Source organism: Rhincodon typus, chromosome 7 (genome assembly GCF_021869965.1).
Source record: "Rhincodon typus isolate 14 chromosome 7, sRhiTyp1.1, whole genome shotgun sequence".
NCBI classification, from domain to species: Eukaryota; Metazoa; Chordata; class Chondrichthyes; order Orectolobiformes; family Rhincodontidae; genus Rhincodon; species Rhincodon typus.
Genome location: NC_063338.1, coordinates 44,049,720 through 44,069,946, shown reverse-complemented (window position 1 = coordinate 44,069,946; position 20,227 = coordinate 44,049,720). Strand labels below are relative to the sequence as shown.

Here is a 20,227-nt window from a genome sequence, read left to right as displayed (position 1 = left end):
TGCTTTCTCTCTTTGGAAGGGGCATAACACATGTCCATATATCCAGTTCACTCTTCCACTGGTCTTGCGATTCAGACTCCAAGAATTGACTATGCCCTTACAACTTACATTTGCCTTCTGTAATTTTCTAATTTTCTGTCTGAAATAATTTTTAGTTTCAAGCTTCAACCTTGGGCAGCCATCCTCTGCTACTATGTCATATTCCACAAAGTTAGGTAAAGAAGGATAGAATTGAAGTCTTTGTTTAATCATTCTTTTACAGAGAAAGACGTTACAAGTAGGAAATTGATCTCTGTTATGGACCAGACCAGACCCCCTCAAAACATTTTAAAAAGGTAGCCTAGACCCTAACATTTTCTTATTTTAAAGGTAGATGTGAAGTGGGTGTTCCAGGCGTGATGCAACTGGTCAAACAACTCGGCCTTAGGCAAAACAAAATTTATTTAACACCACAGTTGAAGCACGAACAAAAGAAAGCAGAATTTAGAGCAACTTAACTATTGGAAAATCTAACCAAGCTGATATAGCAACTTAATTAATTAACTGTTCCAATACAGTAACATCTCATAAGCACACCCCTTGGCAAAAAGATAAATTCAAAGACGATTCTTCCAGGCAGGTGGGAACAACATCCAGAGAGAGATTTCACAGAAAGTCATAAGAATCCTTTTACTGAAGCTTGCAACACTTCTGGTACTCAAAACATCTTGTGACTGCTGCAGCCCAAAAAAAACTAACAAAAACCTGAACTGAGAGAGCTGGGCACTCCCCTTCCAATGTTAAACTATTACTCCCTAGACTCTTTGACACTTCTGCCTTTACAACCTCACTTCAAAAAAAACAAGGACAAAATAACCGTTTTGAAGTGACAGCATTGTCACATCACAAACACCACAATTTTAGTCTGTTCATATTTAATGGAGCATAACAGAGTCCCCAGTTAATATCCACTTGTATGTAATTATGTACAATTAATACATAATTAATAGAGAGCATTTGAGGGAAAAGAAATAGAGAGAATGAACTGCGAAGAAACCCAGAGAGACACAATAAACCGGTTGCAAGATTTGGGAGTACTGCAAATAGTGATCAGAAACACACAGAGCTGGATAACATGGTGAGAGACAGATTCAAAGATGAGGCTGTTAAGAAATAGCTATGCTTGTGGCACAGTAGGTTCCCTGTGTCTGGGCCAGAAGACTGTGGTTCAAGTCCCACCTGTGTCTGATGTATCAAAACATGCCTGAACAGGTTTATTAGATAATTACAGAACAGAGCATATTGTGGCAAAGTGGTAGTGTCCTAACCGCTGAGCCAGAGGGTCTGGGTTCAATTCTCATCTGCCATGCAGTATAACATATCTGATCAGGTCACTTAAAATACCTATGTAAAAACATGCAGGAGAAACTCAGCATAGAGTTATAAAGCATGGAAACAAACTCTTAGGTCCAACTCATCCGCGTCAACCAGACATCCTAAACTGATCTAGCCCCATTTGTCAGCATTTGGCCCACATCCCTCTAAACCCTTCCTACTCATGTACCCATCAAGATGCCTTTTAAATGTTGTCATTGTATCCATCTCCACCACTTCCTCTGGCATCTGTAGAAACAGAAACAGTTTTAAAAAGGGGGTTTTTGTGGTACGTTGACAGTGCCCCTATCTCTGGGCCAAAAGCCCTTGGTTCAAAACTCACCTGCTCCAGAACTGCTTCATAGCATGCCTGAATAGGTTAAGAACATCTACAAACTCTTTAAGATTATGTGCATGCTTTTACTATTTTAATGTTTTATTATAAAAGTTACAGAAACTTTACGTACCTTTTACATCTAATTCATCAACCAATATTAATGGGAACACATTTAGTTAAGACAATGATAATACGAAAGGAGTTTACCCTGTTACCTGGGGATAATGTACACAACAGATATAGTAGATTCTTTGTAGGTACAATAATTGTTAGCTTATGCTCATGGTTTGGCATAGTAAAAACATTAGACAGATGTTAGAAATGCGGGTCTTGATACACATTTTACAACAGTGAACATTACAACCTTTAATCAGCTCATTTAGATTTATGATAAACTAAGCATAAAAATATTATTTCCACCTTTAATATGAAGTTGTCTTCTGGCTGCAGGTGCAGTTCTGAAATAGACTGGCGCACCATCTGTTCCAAATCAAAATCTTTCTTTTGTGGTACCTCCAACGATGGGAAAAGATCACCAATCAGACCCAGAAAAATAGGAACATCATTGCTGACAATTTTTGGTAGATTAAAATTTCTAAGAGCATGCATTAAGACCTGGAAAACAGCAACAATGCTATTAAACGATGACAGAACAATAACATTATAACAAACAATATTAAGTTAACAAACATGATAAATTATTGCATAATTAAACAATTATAGTGCATATGGTTAGTTAAACTCAATCTGCCGTAGACTAAGTCACTGTCTTTAAGTTTAAAATTGATGACTGTGTTGAATTCTATTCCGTTTTGTTAGATAAACAGACCAATGGGGTGACAGCCTGGTCGTAGTGTTTGTAAGACTACTGACTTTATTTATTTTGGAAAAAGACAGATCAGTAAGATCAGCGGCATCAGTTTAGTGCGTACTTGTGCAAACCCTGAATTTTCCCTCCAATTATGTTGATGGTAATAGAAAGATGAATTTCAGGAGAAAGAACTTTTTATTGATAAATAGGCACATCTAAATGAATAAGCTTAAGCGAATCATATCGAATATAGAGATATTAAGATTGAAACAAACAATGCGTGATCTTCTCCCTCAGACATTACCCCCATGGTATCAGTGGCCTGGACAAATGACAGCCAGAACGATAGGTGGCATTGAATCTGCGTAAGACATCATGGATGATTCTGGCAGAAACCAACATTTTGAAGATGGTGGGTGGCTGAAGATTCAACTCACTATACTATATAAGGTAGTAGTAGCAGTTGGCATCACTTTCACATAAAATACACTAGCAATAGTGCTAGGCTGTAGGCTGAATAAATCTTCATATCTACAAAGACCCTAGTCTTCAGAGAAGAAAGAAGGAAACAATTCCAGTGAGAAAAACATCTTTATATTTTCAGCAGCTTAAGAGCATGTCCACTTCTGCAAAAGTGACGGCTAATAGTAAAAAGGCTGCAGAAGCAATAGCAGCACTAAACCTGTCTGTAAAATTTCAAACCAGGTGGAATCAGCGAAAAGTTATCAAAAAACTGAAGAAGATCAAGCGGTCTCACCAAAGCTGCAAGGGGAAGAAGGTGATATAGTGCTCGATTGCAGACAACCAAAGTTAGTTAAAATGTTTTGGTTGCAGAAAGGAAAACGCTGAGAAGTTAGAAGACTTGAAACGTTCATTAAACGAACAAATATTATCATAATTGTTTCTTTTAAAAAACAGGTAAAACTGCAAGAAACGTTATTTGTAAAAAGGACACTTAAGAAAATTAGGGAAATAGAAATATGAAAAATTGAAAGCATAAGTGTTTATTCAACAGTAGTCTGAAGGAGAAAGCCATTTTTTAATTGTTCAACTGCAAGTATTGCTTTAAGAAGTGTGAACAGCTCAATGCTCTATTTTACATTGCAAAAAAAAAGCAAAGTGGTCAGAAGTGCTATAAAGACCACCCCCCTACCAAACCTCCACACAGTTGATTTAAATGAGGGGGAGATCTATGGCCTGTCAAATACTTCCATTCTTACACTGTACATTTCATTGCAATAGTCTTTCAAAGTTACACTTTACATTTCACTAAACAATCAGATTTTGAACAGTGTAGTAAATTCATAATTACTATTAAACACTCTCATCTGCCCTGAAAAGCTACATTTACATTTGTGGAATGTCAAATTTCTCTACTTTGAAAACAGAAAGGACATACCTGAAGTCAGTTGTTTTAAAGTCTGATTTTATTTTAGCTATGATCTTAATGCAATCAGAAATTATTAATCTTACAATCTGACATTTTAAATAAATGAATATAGCACCTAACATTTTTGAGAAGATTTGTAGCTCATGTTGTTGATGAGGTTGCAGGCTTGCTGGCCGAGCTGGTATGTGTTTGATTGTAGACGTTTCATCACCCTGCTAGTAACATCGTCAGTGTGCCTCCGGTGAAGCGTTGGTGTTCTGTCTGGCTTGTTATTTATATGCCTCGGTTTGCTGGGGTGGTTGGTATTACATCCAGTTTTGTTTTTCAGTGATTTGTATATCAAGTCCAGTTCAATGTGTTTGTTGATGGAGTTCCATTGGAATGCCAGGCCTCCAGGAATTCCCTGGCATGTCTCTGTTTGGCTTGTGCTATTATGAATGTTTTGTCCCAGTTGAATTCACGTCCTTCTTCGTCCGTGTGTATTGAGACAAGTGAGAATTGGTCGTGTCTCTTGGTGGCTTGTTGGCAACTCGCGAACAACTATACTTCCTGCACGTACACCTCAAAAAGCAGGTACTATCACAAAGTTTAAAATATAAACCACCTATCAACAATCCACAGGCACGGAGAACAGCTGCACAGAACAGCCACAGAATGATAAGGGTTATGATCAACGATGCCCACAACCATCTCCACAAATACAAGCGGGCAATGGCACGCCAAAAAACTTTGTATTCCAACACAACTGACCAAGAATGGACAACCACATTGGAACAAGCCATCACCATTCAACAACAGAGGACCAGAACAAAGAAAACAATAGCCTTACAAGACAAACTATCCAAACTCACTCACAACGGCGACACGGACAATACAGAAACATGGATCAAGAACATCGCAGACTGACCACTTACAGACACTGAAAAGACTGTCCTAGTACCCGGACTGAATTATAACTACAGAAATGCCAAAAAAAGCTGACTTCCTGGCTGCACTGGAATCGACACTGAACAGCAATGAACTCACAGAGGGAATACAACAGACCATTAGACAGATGACAGTACCAATACTGAGCAGAAAAGGTAAGTCAAACACATTCAACACGGAAGAGAAGAAAGCCCTGGAAAGACTCAAGAAAGACAGAAACATCGTAATCCCATTGGCAGATAAAGGACGCGTGACAATAATCCTTAATAGAGCTCAATAATATCAAGAAAGCCAACGCACTAGCAGATACCAACACCTATCAACAAGTGGCAACATACCCAACACCACAGTTCATGAACTGGATCACAACAACCCTGAAGAAATTGCACAGCTCAGGGGACATCAGCAAGACAGACTACCTAAAAACGAAGCCAGAGGGATCCAACACATCCTGCTTCTATGGACTCCCTAAGGTACACAAACCAGGGGTCCCCTTCAGACCCATTGTCTCATTACCGGGCACTCCAACATATAGACTAGCCAAAAGAACCACAACAGAAACTGAAAAACTTACTTGACAACACTACCCATTCCATCCACTCCTACCAATAATTCCTCAACATCAAGGACACCAGAACAGATGAGCACAAGATAATGGTATCCTTCGACATAACAACACTATTTACATCCATAAACATCAACCTAGCCAAAGCGACAATTGTCATACTGCTGGATGAATCAGGAAGGCAGGCACCCCATGTCACCAACAGCATCAACAAGGACAGCCCCCTGAAACTACTGGATCTGTGCCTCATAACCCACTTCACCTTCAATGGCCATTTATTTAAACAAATCAACAGAACACCAACGGGATCCCCAATATCAGGACTGATTGCAGAAGCAGTAATGCAAAGATTAGGACAGACAGCGCTTCCCACTATCTAACCCAAACTCTGGGTCCGCTATGTAGATGACACCTTCATGATTATCAAACGCACAAAACCAGAAGAAACCCACCGACATATAAACAACATCCTCAATGGAATAAAATTCACAAAAGTAGAAGAGAACAACAACTGACTACCCTTCCTGGACATAACAGTAGAACGTAAGAACAACGGGGAACTCTAGATTAGGGTACACAGAGAGGCAACACATATGGACCAGATACTTAATTACACCAGCAACCACACCAACACCCATAAACAGAGCTGCATCAGGAATTATTCAAACAAATCACAACACACCACAGCAACCCAGAATTGCGCAAAAGCAGAACAAGTGCTCTTATATGGAGTTTTCAAAAGCAATGGATACCCAGAAAGCACAATCCGCCATTACCTCCACAACAGACCACAACAAGAAGACACAACACGGCCAGACACACTAGTTACCCTAACGTACATCAGAGACATATCAGAGATGATCACAAGATTACTCTGATTCCTAGGCATCAGGGTAGCCCATAATCCAACAACCACTGACAAACATAAAGGACCCCATACCCACAACCAACAAAACTAATGTTATATACAAAATACCATGCAAGGTCTGTGAGAAACATTACACAGGCCAAACTGGAAGAAAACTGACAATAAGGATACATGAACACCAACTAGCCACCAAGAGACATTACCAATTCCCAGTTGTCTCAATAAACATGGACAAAGGAGGACATGAATTCAACTGGGACAACACATCCCTAATAACACAAGCCAAACAGAGACACGCCAGGGAATTCCTGGAGGCCTGGCATTCCAACCAGAACTCTGTCAACAAACACTTTGAACTGGACCTGATATACAAACCACCAAAAAACAATACCAACCACCCCAGCAAACCAAGACATATAAATAACAAGCAGGACAGAACACCAATGCTTCACCAGAGGCACACTGATGATGTTATCTAACAGGGTGACGAAACATCTGCAATCAAACACACTGACTCGGTGAGCAAGTGTGCAACCGAATATAGTACTTTTAACATAGAACCCCTATAGTGTGGAAGCAGGCCATTCAGCCCATTGAGTCCACACCAATCCTCTGAAGAGCATCCCACATAGATCCACCCCCTGCCCTATCCCTGGACACCACGGGCAATTCAGCATGGCCAATCCATGTGGGAGGAAATTGGAGCACTCAAAGGAAACCCAACCAGACACGGGGAGAACATGCAAACTCCACACAGTCGCCTGAGGGTGGAAACCCAGGTCCCTGGCGCTGTGAGACCGCAGTGCCAACCACAGAGCCGTGCCCCATGCTGTCTGCAAGAATAGGTCAACCGCTGACTAGAAACAGCCAGACTCCCTTAGCACAGTGATGTAGAAAATATTGAGCCAAATCCTTCTCCATTACACTAGAATTTCCATCTCAAATTCACATGGATGTAAATACTGACCTACTATAACGAGCTAGAATTACAACTTCTACTTACCTGTTCCTCAGGGCTGTTTCGATCTCCTCTCTTCAGAGATCCTGCAACCACCAATACAGATTTTATAGCTCTAAGGCCCCAGTCATAATGGTCCTATAAGATGATATGTATTTAAATAGCAATCAAATCAATGACAACAAAATGTTGTTTGAAAAGCATGCTTCTTTTCTAAAATCTACGTTACCTGCTTTGACAGTAGCTCACGGCAAAGTGCGTAGAGACTTATAAATTTTCTGGCAAGCTGCCTAGCATCTATAAATCCCTCTGCGACCAACATTATTTCGCAGATCAGCTCGAAGTCTGGGATCACCATTGCACAAGGTCTGACAAATTAAAAAAATTATAAAAAACACATTAGAATTATAAAAATAACACAGTTCATTCAATTCCCATCCTTCTTTAGTCTTTCCATGACCTTTGATGATTCCACCCTTCTTCAACTCTCTGTTTTGTGACACTTTTCTCTCCTGGATCTGATTATAATTGCAGAAATGCAGGTAGTGTCTTCAAAAGCTTTGCCCCTTTGGTCACCTCTGGTACCCTTCACGTACATTCTTGGTCCCCTTTTCTTGATCGTTTAAGGCTTTCCTGAAAACATCTGGGGTAGATTTTCCCCTTCATTCTGCCTGGCAGTATTTTTCACAAACTGCCACATTAATTGTCACAACTGTCACGCTGCTCTCATGACTAAAACACACTTTGCGCTCTCATCCTATACCTCTGTGGCTTTCTCTTCCTCCTAGCAATTCATCATTTTACTATCTCAGCCACAACTCATCTCCTGTGGTTTCATACATAGGTGGCCTTGCTGATCTTTAAGTGGCCCTATTCTCTCGCTAGCTATCCTTTTGTCCTTAATGTATTTGTAGAATCCCTTTGGATTCTCCTTAACCCTATTTGCCAAAGCTATTTCATGTCCCCTTTCTGCCCTCCTGCTGCCTTAATACTATTCCAGGGAATCACTTGATTTCTGCTGCCTATACATGACATATGAATCCTTCTTATTCTTGACCAAAGCCAAGTCATCGAGCATTCCCTACACCTACCAGCCTTGCCCTTCACCTTAACAGAAACACACTGTCCCTGGACACTCGTTATCTCATTTTTGAATGCTTCCCATTTTCCAGCCGACCCTTTACCTGTGAACATCTGCCCCCAATCAACTTTTGAAATTTCTTGTCTAATACCATCAAAATTGTCCTTCCTCCAATTTAGAACTTTAACTTTTAGATCCAATCTATCCTTTTCCATCACTGTTTTAAAACTAATAGAATTATGGTCACTGGTCCCAAAGTGCTCCCCCACTGACACCTCAATCACTGTCCTGCCTTATTTACCAACAGTAGGTCAGGTTTTGCACTTTCTCCAGTAGGTAAATCCGCATACTGAATCAGAAAATTTTCTTGTACACACTTAAATTCCTCTTCATCCAAGCCCTTAACACTATGGCAGTCTGAGTCTATGTTTGGAAAGTTAAAATCCCTTACCATAACCACACTAGTATTCTTACAGATAACTGAGATCTCCTAACAAATTTCTTTCTCAATTTCCTGCTGACTGTTGGGGAGTCTAAAGTACAATCCCAGTAAGGCCATCATCCCTTTTTTGTTTCTCAGTTCATCCAAATAACTTCCCTGGACATATTCCCAGGAATATTCTCCCTAAATGCAGGTGTAATTTTATCCCTAATCAAAAATGCCACTCCCCCTCCTCTATTGCCTCCCCGTTCAATCCTTCCTATAGCAACTAAACCCTGGAGAATTAAGCATGCCAGACCTGTCCACCCCTCAGCCACATCTCTATAATTGCTGTGATATCCCAGTCCCATGTTCTAAGCCATGCTGAGTTCATCCGCTTTACTGTCAGGCCTCTTGCATTGAAATAAATGCAGTTTAATTTATCAAACCTACTTCATTGTCTACTTTGTTCCGGTCTGCCCCATCTGTTCGACTTACTCCTTTTCCCAACTGATGTTTCCTTAGTATCGCATTGGGTCCCACCAATACCACTCCACCCGTGCTGCGCACCCCCCTCAACACCCCAAAAAAAAAGTTTAAATTCTCCTGAACAGCTCTAGCAAATCTCCCCACCAGTATATTAGTCCCCTTCCAATTCAGGGGCAATGTGTCCTCCTTATACAGGTCACTTCTACTCCAAAAGAAATACCAACGATCCAAAAATATGAATCCTTCTCCCCTGCACCAGCTCCTCATTCATGCATTTATCTGCTCTATCCCCCCCCTATTCCTACCCTCACTAGCTCGTGGCACTGGGAGTAATCAAAATATTACTACCTCGAGGACCTACCTTTTAAATTCCTGCCTAACTTTCTGTCTTCCCTCAGAATCTCATCTTTTTCTCTTCCTATGTCGTTAGTTCCAATGTGTACAATGACCCTCTGCTAGTCCCTCTCCCCTGTGAGAATATTCTGCACCCTCACCAATATACCTTTAATCCTGGCTTCAAGAAGGCAACACAGCATTATGATGTCTCACTGTCAACTGCAGAACTGTCTGCCTGTGCCTCTGACTAGACAGTCCCTGATCACAATCGTTTGCTTGGAACCTGGCATACCCCTTGCCACATTAGCCTCGGCACCAGAAATCTGGCTGTCAGTGCTACATTCCGGAGAGTCCATCACCCCCTAGATTTTCCAAAACCATAGAATCACTGCAGTGTGGAAGCAGGCCATTCAGCACATCGAGCCCACACTGATCCTCTGAACAGCAACACACCCAGACTTACCCCTGTAACCCTGCATTCCCCATGGCTAACCTACTTAACCAACACATCCCTGAACACAACAGACAATTTAGCATTGCCAAGCCACCTAACCTGCATATCTCTGGACTTTGGGAGGAATCCCACACGGACACGCGGAGAATGTACAAACTCCACACAGGCAGTTGCCCAATTCTGGAATCGAACCCAGGTCCCTGGCGCTGTGAGGCAGGGATGCTAACCACTGAGCCACTGTGTCATGCTAGAGAGGCTCTGTTCCCCTAGCTGAAAGGTGAGTATCCAGGGGGCATAATTTTAAGGTGAAGGTGGTGGTAGTCTTAGACTTGCTCGAAAAACTAATCAATTAGTCAAGCACAATTCCTCTATTACAAAACCACGTTTACTCTGCTTAATTAGGTTATGATGTTCCAAATGTGCTATTACTTTCTTAATCAATTCCAACAGTTTGCTGATTTTTGCCTCCCTCTCTTTTTGAATTGACAGAGCAAATAGACAACAGCTGTAATTTGACAGCCAGTTACTTGCAATAATATTGTCCTCTTTAACATATTATCATAGGATGGGGAATAGATTTTAAATCATGGCGTTGCAGCTTTCTGCAGTTTTTCTCCATACGAATGATACTCTGCTCTTTTGTTCTCTCTTTCAAAATGAAGAACTACACATCTTTCCACACTACACTCCATTGCCAACCTTTTGCCCACTTACTTAACCCATCAAGATCTCTATCATAATTTCAATGTCATAATATTTAAGGCTATGGGCCAAGTACTGGAAAGTTGGTTTGGTGTAAACAGGTTGGTGTAGACTTGGACTGAAGGACCTCTTCTGTACTGCGTGACTATGACTTTTACAAATTCCCAAAAGAAGATAACTTCAGCCAAGGATGGGAAATTAGGCAGGTGACTAAAATGTATTTTTGAGAAGAGGTGGTACAGAATGTTGTAAATGAAGGATAGCAAGGAGCAAACAAACTTCTGGATGTTTGAAAAGCACACTGAACCGGGATTTAATTTTTTTTTCCCTCAGAAAATAGACATTGGACAGTTGAAACATTTCAATAGCTAGATCCCTATCAATAGTACAGGGTTAAAATTTTAATGATGTTCTTTCCTTAATAATCTTAAGAAACTAAAAATATCCAGTCCCATTCTTCAAGAAATTCTCACTGCACCAGCTCAAAGCTTGGATCTGTCAGTACACAGCCTAACCTGATGGTATCTGGACTGGACAACGTGGCCATTCTCAATAATAGAATAGCTAATATTTATGGCATCCAAACGGGATTTTTATTTTCTTTCATCTACAAAAGACAGTAATTGTTAGCATATTGGGATGCTTTTGTTGAGGCAATGCAAGAGAAATGCAGTCATACGGCACAGAAGAGCCCCTTCAGTCCATCAAGTCTGCAACCTATTTATACTAAACCCAGTACTTGGCCCACAGCATGAAACACCATCATGGAAATTATGACAGACATCTTGAGGCCAAGTGGGCAAAACATTGGCAAATGGGATATGATGTGGAAAAACGTGAAGCTGCTCATTTTGGAAGGGAGAGCAAATGTGCAGAATACTATTTAAATGGTGGAAAAAAAGCACTACAGAAAGCTTCAACACAAAGGAACTTGGGGTATTTGTGCACGAAACACAAAGTTAGCACACAGGTGCTGCAGGTAATCAGGAAGGCTAAAGGAATTTTGACCCGATTTCAAGAGGGTTTGCAGTAAAGGGGAAAATGAAGGAAAGTTGATGTGAGCGATGTTGCATCATCCATCATCCTACTGAATAGTGATCCACGCTCATGGGTCAAATGGCCTACTCCTGTTCCTATTTCTTCCGGTCTTAAATTGTTTGTCTTTCAATCTTGGATGCAAAAGGGCAACTGTGATCAAGCTTGAATGGTCAAAGGCCATTTCAGTCTACTGCCAGCACATGAATCTCAATAACAAGCCAAAGTAAGCAAATTGATGAGATGTGCAGGAGTGTTACCAATCACTGAAGTTCTGCATCTCTGAAAGCACTGAATCGTAGGGTAAACTTGAAGGGCCAAATGACCTACAGTTGCTCCTGTTTATGTTCTTAAAATTATTTTGATCTATAAGTGAACTCAGTCACGTGACATACCCTACTGGGGTTCTTCATTCCCAATGGGAGAAACAATCCAAATTGGGAATTTTTAGTTTAAGGTATCTGCTGGATACTTTAAGAAAAATAAAGCTGTACACAACATGCTTTCTACTAATCACTTCATGTCCGCTCTCATCTTGCTCAAATTAATAATTTTAAAGCAAAAGATGCAACTAACGCAATTGTACCATCTTAAAACTTCATAAGTTGCTGTAAGATGTGTAATTGAGTTCAACATCATTTAACTTGTATCACTGAGCCTTCCTGATGCATCTCAACCTTGGCCATTGATTACATTAATGGGAGGAAATTTCATATAAACAGAAGTGGGCCTTTTAACCTATTCACTCTGACTTCATCCTGCTCCCATCACAGCACTGTGTCCAGCAGTAGGTCCAGTTTCTCAGACAATTTACGCATGGTTCCTGAAAAACTTTATTTTCAGCAGCCTGGCTACAGGGGCAGGAACACAACAACGGTATTACTCCTACCTCCTGAAATCATTGCCCTCCTACTGTGCCTTAGTTCCTCTTTGCATAAAAGCTCTTCTATTCACATTATTGGCAATCCTTTTGACTTTACTATCTCATGAGACCTTTTTTAACTCCGTTCATTTCAATAACAGACAAGGCTGTAACAAACTAATTTCATGTATTCATCTCCCTGGTTTCTCTCACTAGTTTCACTTAGAGTGAAAGCTGTAAGTAATTATGGGTGACAGTCATATTGCACTAAGGTCTAATATTAGCCCAAAAAGATGACCGAAACACCGACATTACTTTGCTCAATTGTATCCTTCCCCTTTGATTTACCAGTTTGAAGGCTTCAAACTATTGTTAGTTATTGGACATGGTGAAAAGCTTACACTCAGGTTATATCAGTTTTATATTTATCACTCAAAAGTATTGCTTCTAGTCATCACTGAGGAAACAGTGACTAATATCGTGCACCAAGGGAACGAAAATGAAATGTACATAAAGAAGAATATTGTGGTGAGGTATTAAATGATTTCCATATTTCTATTTCATGGTGCATATCACATTCTTCTTTCTTGATGAAACAAAATAATTCTATGCTGAACACACACACACACACAAAAGGTCGGAATTTAATGCTCCCCATAGATGCATGCTGGAAGGCCAGGGGTCTATTTAAATGGGCAGGAAATACAGGATGTGGAGACATTGAATGCACAATCCTTCCTGATTGAGTCCGGGGCGGAATAGGTCAAAGATGGCCATGTTCGTGCTGCTTCAGAGCCTCATTCAGTATTCATCTGACAGCTGCCACACCATACTGAGCAGCCCACCACAGTTTGCTTGGTGGGTATGGAGAATGGTGCTCCTATTTTGGCAGCCCATGTCCCCCAGAGAGAATAATGGTCTCCCATGGGTGAAGATCCCCACCTGCCCCTCCCTGTTCCATGGTCTTCCTAATCCAACCTGGTGAGACTAGCTCACCTTCCTCCCCTCTTGATCCTGCTGCCTTAGCTGTCTGCAGTATCAACGGTGTACACCACTCCCCATGGCATTGTTGGATATCAGCGTCCCTTTAAAAACTGAAATGTCCTTGCATTTACTGTATAGCATGAGATTTAACAGCTATTACAGCAGTACTTAACTTTTCAAAAACTTTAGCATATGAAAACAATGGACAGAATTACAAGGAACATGGAGGTCATCATGCTTATTGAATTGGCAACAACAACTTGTCTGGCACTAAATGCACCAGTTTAGCAGTGTGTTGTTTTCAAAAATAAGTATTTGTTCTGAGAAAGCAAGCAAACTAACCCTCAGATGAAAGCAGGCAAGGGGACAATAATCTTCTGACGTTATGGTTGTATGCTGAAGCTATCCCATGGCCACTGGCCAAGAGGGGTTAGACAAAGGTTTGATTTGGCACTGATGATCAGCCCCCAAAATAAGGAATATTAACAGGGACAGGAAGGGAGTAACGGGCAAGATGATCCAAGAAGAAGGGCAACACCATGGTATAAGGCAAGAACTTGCAAAAGTTGATTGGAATATACTGTTGTTAAAAGGACATCTGACAAGTGGGAGGTGTCTAAGAGTGTGATGACAAGGATTCAGGGACATTATGTTCCCGTTAGAGTGAAGGATAAGGCTGGTAAGATTAAGGAACAATGGATGAATAAAGATATTGGTGCTGTAGTCAAGAATAAAACAGAATCTTACTTTAGACATAGATAACTTGGTTCAATTGAATGTCTTAATCAATATGAAGAGTGTAGGGGCATTCTTAAGAAAGAAATAAGGAAGGAAAAGAGGGGATATAAGATAGCATTGGCAGATAAGGTTAACGATAATCCAAAGAGATTCTACAAATATATTAAGAGCAAAAGGGTTACTAAAGAGAGGGTAGGGCTTCTTAAAGATCAAGGAGGTTGTCTTTTTGTGTTGAACCACAGGAGAGGGGAGAGACTAAATGAATATTTCGCATTAGTTTTTACTTTGTAGAAAGAAATGTAGTCTGGACAGTGCTGAGAAATAAACTTCAATGTTTTTAAAGCAGTTCACATGACATAAAAGGAAGTTTGGAAGGTCTTAAAGAATATAAAGGCCGATAAAACCCAGGGACCTGATCTAATGAATCCCTGTTTTGGAACACAGTGTCCAGTTCTGGTCACCCTGTAATAAGAAGGATATCATCAAGCTGGAGAGGGTTCAGAAGAGATTCACCAGGATTTTGCCAGATGTGGAAGGTTTGTTATGAAGAAACGCGCAATAGGCTGGTTTTTTTTTCACTGGAATGTAGGTGATTTAGAGGCGACCTGATAGAAGCTTATAAAATAATGAGAGGTATAGATAGAGTTAATGGTAGTTGTCTTTTCGCTAGATGGGGGATTTCAGGACTACAGGGCACATCTTTAAAGGTAAGAGGAGAGAGATTTTAAAAAGTCACGACAGGCAAATTTTTTTTTTTTACACAGAGGGCGGTTCACGTTTGGAATGAACTTCCTGAGGAAGTGGTGGATGTGGGTACAATTAAAAGACATTTGGACAGATATATGATCATGAAAGGTTTGGAGGGATATGGGCCGGGAGCAGGCAGGTGGGACTAGTTTAGTTTGGGATTATGTTCGGCATGGACTGGTTGGACCAAAGGGTCTGTTTCTGTGCTGTATATCTCTAGAACTCCTTCCCCTGAGATGATAATAGGAATTCCCCTACTTCAGCCCGAGTGAAGAACAAAAACTGTTGGTACCAACACCAACAAAGCCTATCAGAGACCCCACAAAAGGACATATGACCACAGCTTCATAAAAGGACAATGCTTCTACTCCTCCAGTCTACACAACAGCTCTGGGATCAGTGAAGTGTTCTCATCTGTGATGGGCTGCCAATTTCTTTCTTTGACCAATGACCTAAACTGCTGCTTTTCAAACTATCAGAAAATTGCTATAAATCATTCATTGCCTATATTAGGTAACTCTAAATGTAACCCCCTAAAATCAATACTGCTAATACGAGATAGCTGTCAGCCTCTGATTGACAGGCAGCTCTGAGAGGTGGGAAATTTCTCTTGACTTGTTTGGCATGAAAGTGGATCTGGACGGCTCAGTCACTGTAATCAGGTGTACCAATCACCATGGCAACCGTTTAATTTTGTCCATTCCTGAACATGGAACTTTCATGTTCAACATACTGCAAGCAGATTTGTGGATTCTATAACAGCCTAATAAATATATGCTGTAGGATATATACTTGAGCTCACACACTTAATAACAATGTTTCTTGCTGCAATGAAAGATTTCTTGGTCAGTTATCGGAGAAGTGAATTATCAGACATGAGGTCAAAGCCTTCTCAGTCACTGTTCTATTGCCCAGTAATATATGATAGGATTTCAGAAATTAAGGGTAACAGTTATTATGGAAACATTACACTTAATATCTCAATCATATGTACACACCTGAACAGGGCTTTCAAGTTTTCAGGAAGTTCTGTTCTCCCTGCATATCCAGGATTTAGGGTAATGAAAATACCTACAGAAGGTTTCAGTTCAATACTTTCTCCTAGAAAATAAAATCTATTGATTCAAAACATACATTAGTACAAATTTGAGATCAAAGAATTATCAGTTAGATAGATATATCTATTTTTTTTAAAAAAACATACCGCTTTTTCTTGTTTCTAATTGCATCTTGAATGGTCTTGACTTGTACAGCTACAACTGAAAGAACTTCCACTGAAATACGATTGAATTCATCAAAGCATCCCCACACTCCTGTTTGTGCAAGACCTTTATATATATTTCCTATGGACTAATATTGTATAAAACATGTTTAAACAATGACAACAATCACACTCAAATTACAATACATACAATATTTTCAGAGGTGGCCATAGACACAAGCAAGGAACACATCCAGAGAGTTCAACACAGGGGGTGCAATGACTCTTTGCCTTAGAGAAAAGGTGGTGGGTTCAAGCCTCACTTCAGAGACTTGGACACAAAAATCTAAGTTAATACTCCAATGTCATACTGAGGAAATGGTGTGCTTTTGCATGAGAAATTAAAAGGAAGCCCAAATGTGGTCTTGGCTGGTACAAAAATAAAATGTCATGGTACTTCTTCGAAGAAAGAGGAGGTTAGGTCTTTTTTTCCTTACTGTCTCAACAAATGCTTGTCATATTTGTGGAAGCTTGCTGTACATAAATCACCTGTGATACATTGTGCAGGCCTCTTTTTTATTCACTCATGGGATCATTTATTACCCATGCCTAGCTACACCATAAGAAGGTGGTGGTGATCTGCCTTCTTGAACCTCAGCAGTCCATGTACTGCAGGTAGCCCCACAATGCCATTTGGGAGGGAATTGCAGGATTTTGATGCAGCAAGAGCGAATGCTTGCCACCAACATAACTTTTTTTTGGGGGGGGGGGGGGGGGGCGCGGTGGTGGTGGCGGGTACTCACTGCACCTGCCCTTGAAAGGCAACATTTTTAAAATCAAAAATATGCTTTGTGATTTGATTTCAATTTGCCTGTTTAGGGACAGGATATAAAATTATTAAACCACTAATACAGAAAGTGTGCGCAGGGTGGCAAGGTGAAAGCACGCATGTAGTGAAGGGAGAGGGGTACATGAGATGAAAGGAGCAGAGGAAGGGACAACGAGGGGGAGTGGAGGAGGACGGCGAGGGGAGAGAAGGAAGGGGCAGCCAAAGAGCTGCAGCAACAATGGGTATACAACCTGATAGCTCCAGTTCCAATATCCTGTTCTACTGTCTTGTGGGTACGTAATGATGACGTCAATAGCAATGACTTTCTGTTCAAGTATATTGGCAAGAGATACACCATTTCCTATGTTTAAACACTGACTACACTACAAAAGCACTTAATTGGTTGTAATCCACATTGGGGCATCAAGAAAGGCACGATGGAAAGTCTTTTTATCAAAGTGGACTTCCTGCTTGTATCTGTTACTTTTGTACCTAGATTTGACAGCAACTGCCTGAACAATTACAGAAATAAAATTAAGGAGCTCTACAAAGATGACAGTCACAGTAAAAGCAATTTAAATTCTTACTTTGCATAATCCTTTAAGATTGCTCAAATTTCAATTCATTCAGACCAAGCCTCACTCATTAAACAAGCCTAAAACAAAAAATGAGATTCTGCCAATTACAGTCACTTTGTCATCAATTCGAGATTTTTTCTTTGGATCTAGGTAGCTTTCAAAAGTTGGTCATATCAAAATACAGTTAATTTAAAATCAAATGACTGTATACCTCGATGGAACTGCTAAATATTAGTATTTGAAAGTGCAAGTAATGTTGGTTTACAAGTTGAATAACAGCAGTTATACCATTGTCAAAACAAAGAAATAATTAGAGCTTGGAATAAAGTCACTAAGAATTATGCAGGACATCAATCACCATAAAGAATGATAAATTAGCAACAAGAGTTTGATGATGAATTTATAAAATACTGTTGCAATAGCTTGCTGAGACAATGCAATTAACTGAACTGCTCCCAGGAGCTGACTGAGTGGCAGATGGGTTGAGGAGAGGGCAGGGTCACAAACTTTCTGACTGCTTCCTCGAGGATGGGAAGCATTGACAACATCTTCTCTACCTTAATGCCAATTGAGATCCATCAGTGGCCCCCAAAGCACCTCAGCCCACACTTGTTTTCTAGTATGAGTACCTCTCTCTTTGTTGGCCCCAACAGAAGGCCAAACTGGCAGCAAGGAGTGGTCCTGCAGGATGATGTCCTGATGCCTCTTATACCAACGCAGCCTCCCCTCTTCGTTGGGACCTGTCTGCCTGTATTTCAGGAGTCCAGTCAGGATTCTCCTTCTTGGACTTCCTGCAGTACTAGTAGTGGTTCCCAGTGGCATTGCTGTTACTGGAGAATTGCCAGCCTCTGATATTGACTGGTAGCTCTCAGAGGGAGAAGATCCATTTTGCAGGACCTCTGCTGGAAGGCAATCGGTTGCCCAATATGACTTAAATCACATTAGAATCCTAGAGGTGGTGTTCTCTAGCCAATGAACATTCATCGTGTCACAAGTATTAAAATTCTGCCCAACTTCTTGTAGAATTAAATCAGGGATACAGTTGCTGTTCGAACTAGCTTTGTGCAATGAGGCAGGATTAATTAACAATTTCACAGAAAAAAGATTCACTGGAAAAAGTGACCTTAATACAATGGAATTTATTGTAAAGTCTGAAAGCTACCTACTTCAGAACCAAACAGAAAACTTAAACAAAGCTAGTTATACAGCTACAAGAGGAGACCTGACTGGAGTTAATTGGATAACTAGACTATAAAGGGATGACAGTAATTAAAATTTGGAAAACGGTGAAAGAAATTATGCAACATGTTCAACAGCAATACCTTCTGTTAAAACAACTCAGCAAGAAAGATCTAATAATGCTTTATTAGGGAAAGTTAAGGACAGTATTAGTTTAGAAGAAGAAACATTGCAAAGAAAAATAGTTACTCTGATGTTTGGAGTGCTATAGAAAGCAGTGAAGTGCCACAAAATGTAATAAAAAGGGAAAAATAGAATGACAGCAAACTAGTCAGGAATATTAAAACAGATTGTAACTGCTTTTTACACGACTATGAAAAGAAAGCAAGTAGTTAAAATAATAAATTTGTCCCTACAGCTAGGAGCAGGAAATTATTATGAGGAATGAGAAATGGCAAAAACATTGAACAAATATTTTGTAATTATTTTCACAGTAGAAGACACAAATTATATACCAAAATAAATATACCAAAGACATAAATGTGTGTGAGGAATTTAAGGTATTTAACGTCAGAGAGAAAATATCAGAAATTTAAGTGGCTAAAAGTTGACAAACATCCAGAACCCAGTGATATACATTCTAGGATTCTACAAGAGGTAACCATGGAGATGGTGAATGGATAGCTAATGATTTCCAAAAATCCCTTAGTGTCTCAAATGATCTCAACAGATTATAACCTAGCAAACTTAACACCATATTTCAAGAAAAAGGGGAAAGAAAGAACAGGGAACTACAGACCGGTTATTCAGACATCAGTCATCAGGAAAAGAAAGAAAAACAACTGAAATTTTATATTACTTTTCACATCCACAAAACATCGAAACTTTTTTTTTGCAGGTAACGAAGTACATTTCTGAGGCATAGGCATAACGTAGAAGAAATGGCAGTTAAATTGCATACAGCAAAATTCCACAAATAACAACGTGATAAATACCACATAACTGTGATTTCTGTATTACTTGCGACATAAATATTGGCCAGGACATCGTTTCTACTACCTCAGCAGACAACTGCGGCCTTGGTTTAATGTCTCATCCCAAAGGCATCTCTGACAGTGCAGCACTGCCTCACAGCAGACAGACATGTCAAGGTGGCTGGCAAAATCTGTTCAGCTGAAGTCTTAAGAATGCATTTAGTAAATCATATTATGACCAGCAAAAGTCAAATTATTTTACGAAGGGGCAATTGTGTTTGACAAACTTAGGTTTTTAATGATGTGACCACTAGGGTAGATAAAGGAAAACCAGTAGATGTAGTGTACTTGGATTTTCAAAAGACATTTAATAAGGTTGTATACAAAAGATCAATACACATGGTTAGA

At 40.1% G+C, this 20,227-nt stretch overlaps 1 protein-coding gene across 1 annotated transcript in view; it reads right to left on the bottom strand.

Moving 5' to 3' along the window:
- Positions 1-20,227, bottom strand: part of dnah9l (dynein, axonemal, heavy polypeptide 9 like) — a 365,602-nt gene that overhangs the window by 219,776 nt on the left and 125,599 nt on the right. The window contains exons 34-38 of the mRNA XM_048599208.1: positions 16,263-16,408; positions 16,057-16,173; positions 7,439-7,577; positions 7,255-7,347; positions 2,111-2,305 (exon numbers count right to left, since the gene is read on the bottom strand). Coding sequence (XP_048455165.1) covers positions 2,111-2,305; positions 7,255-7,347; positions 7,439-7,577; positions 16,057-16,173; positions 16,263-16,408 — 690 coding nt within the window. The remainder of the gene's footprint in view (positions 1-2,110; positions 2,306-7,254; positions 7,348-7,438; positions 7,578-16,056; positions 16,174-16,262; positions 16,409-20,227) is intronic.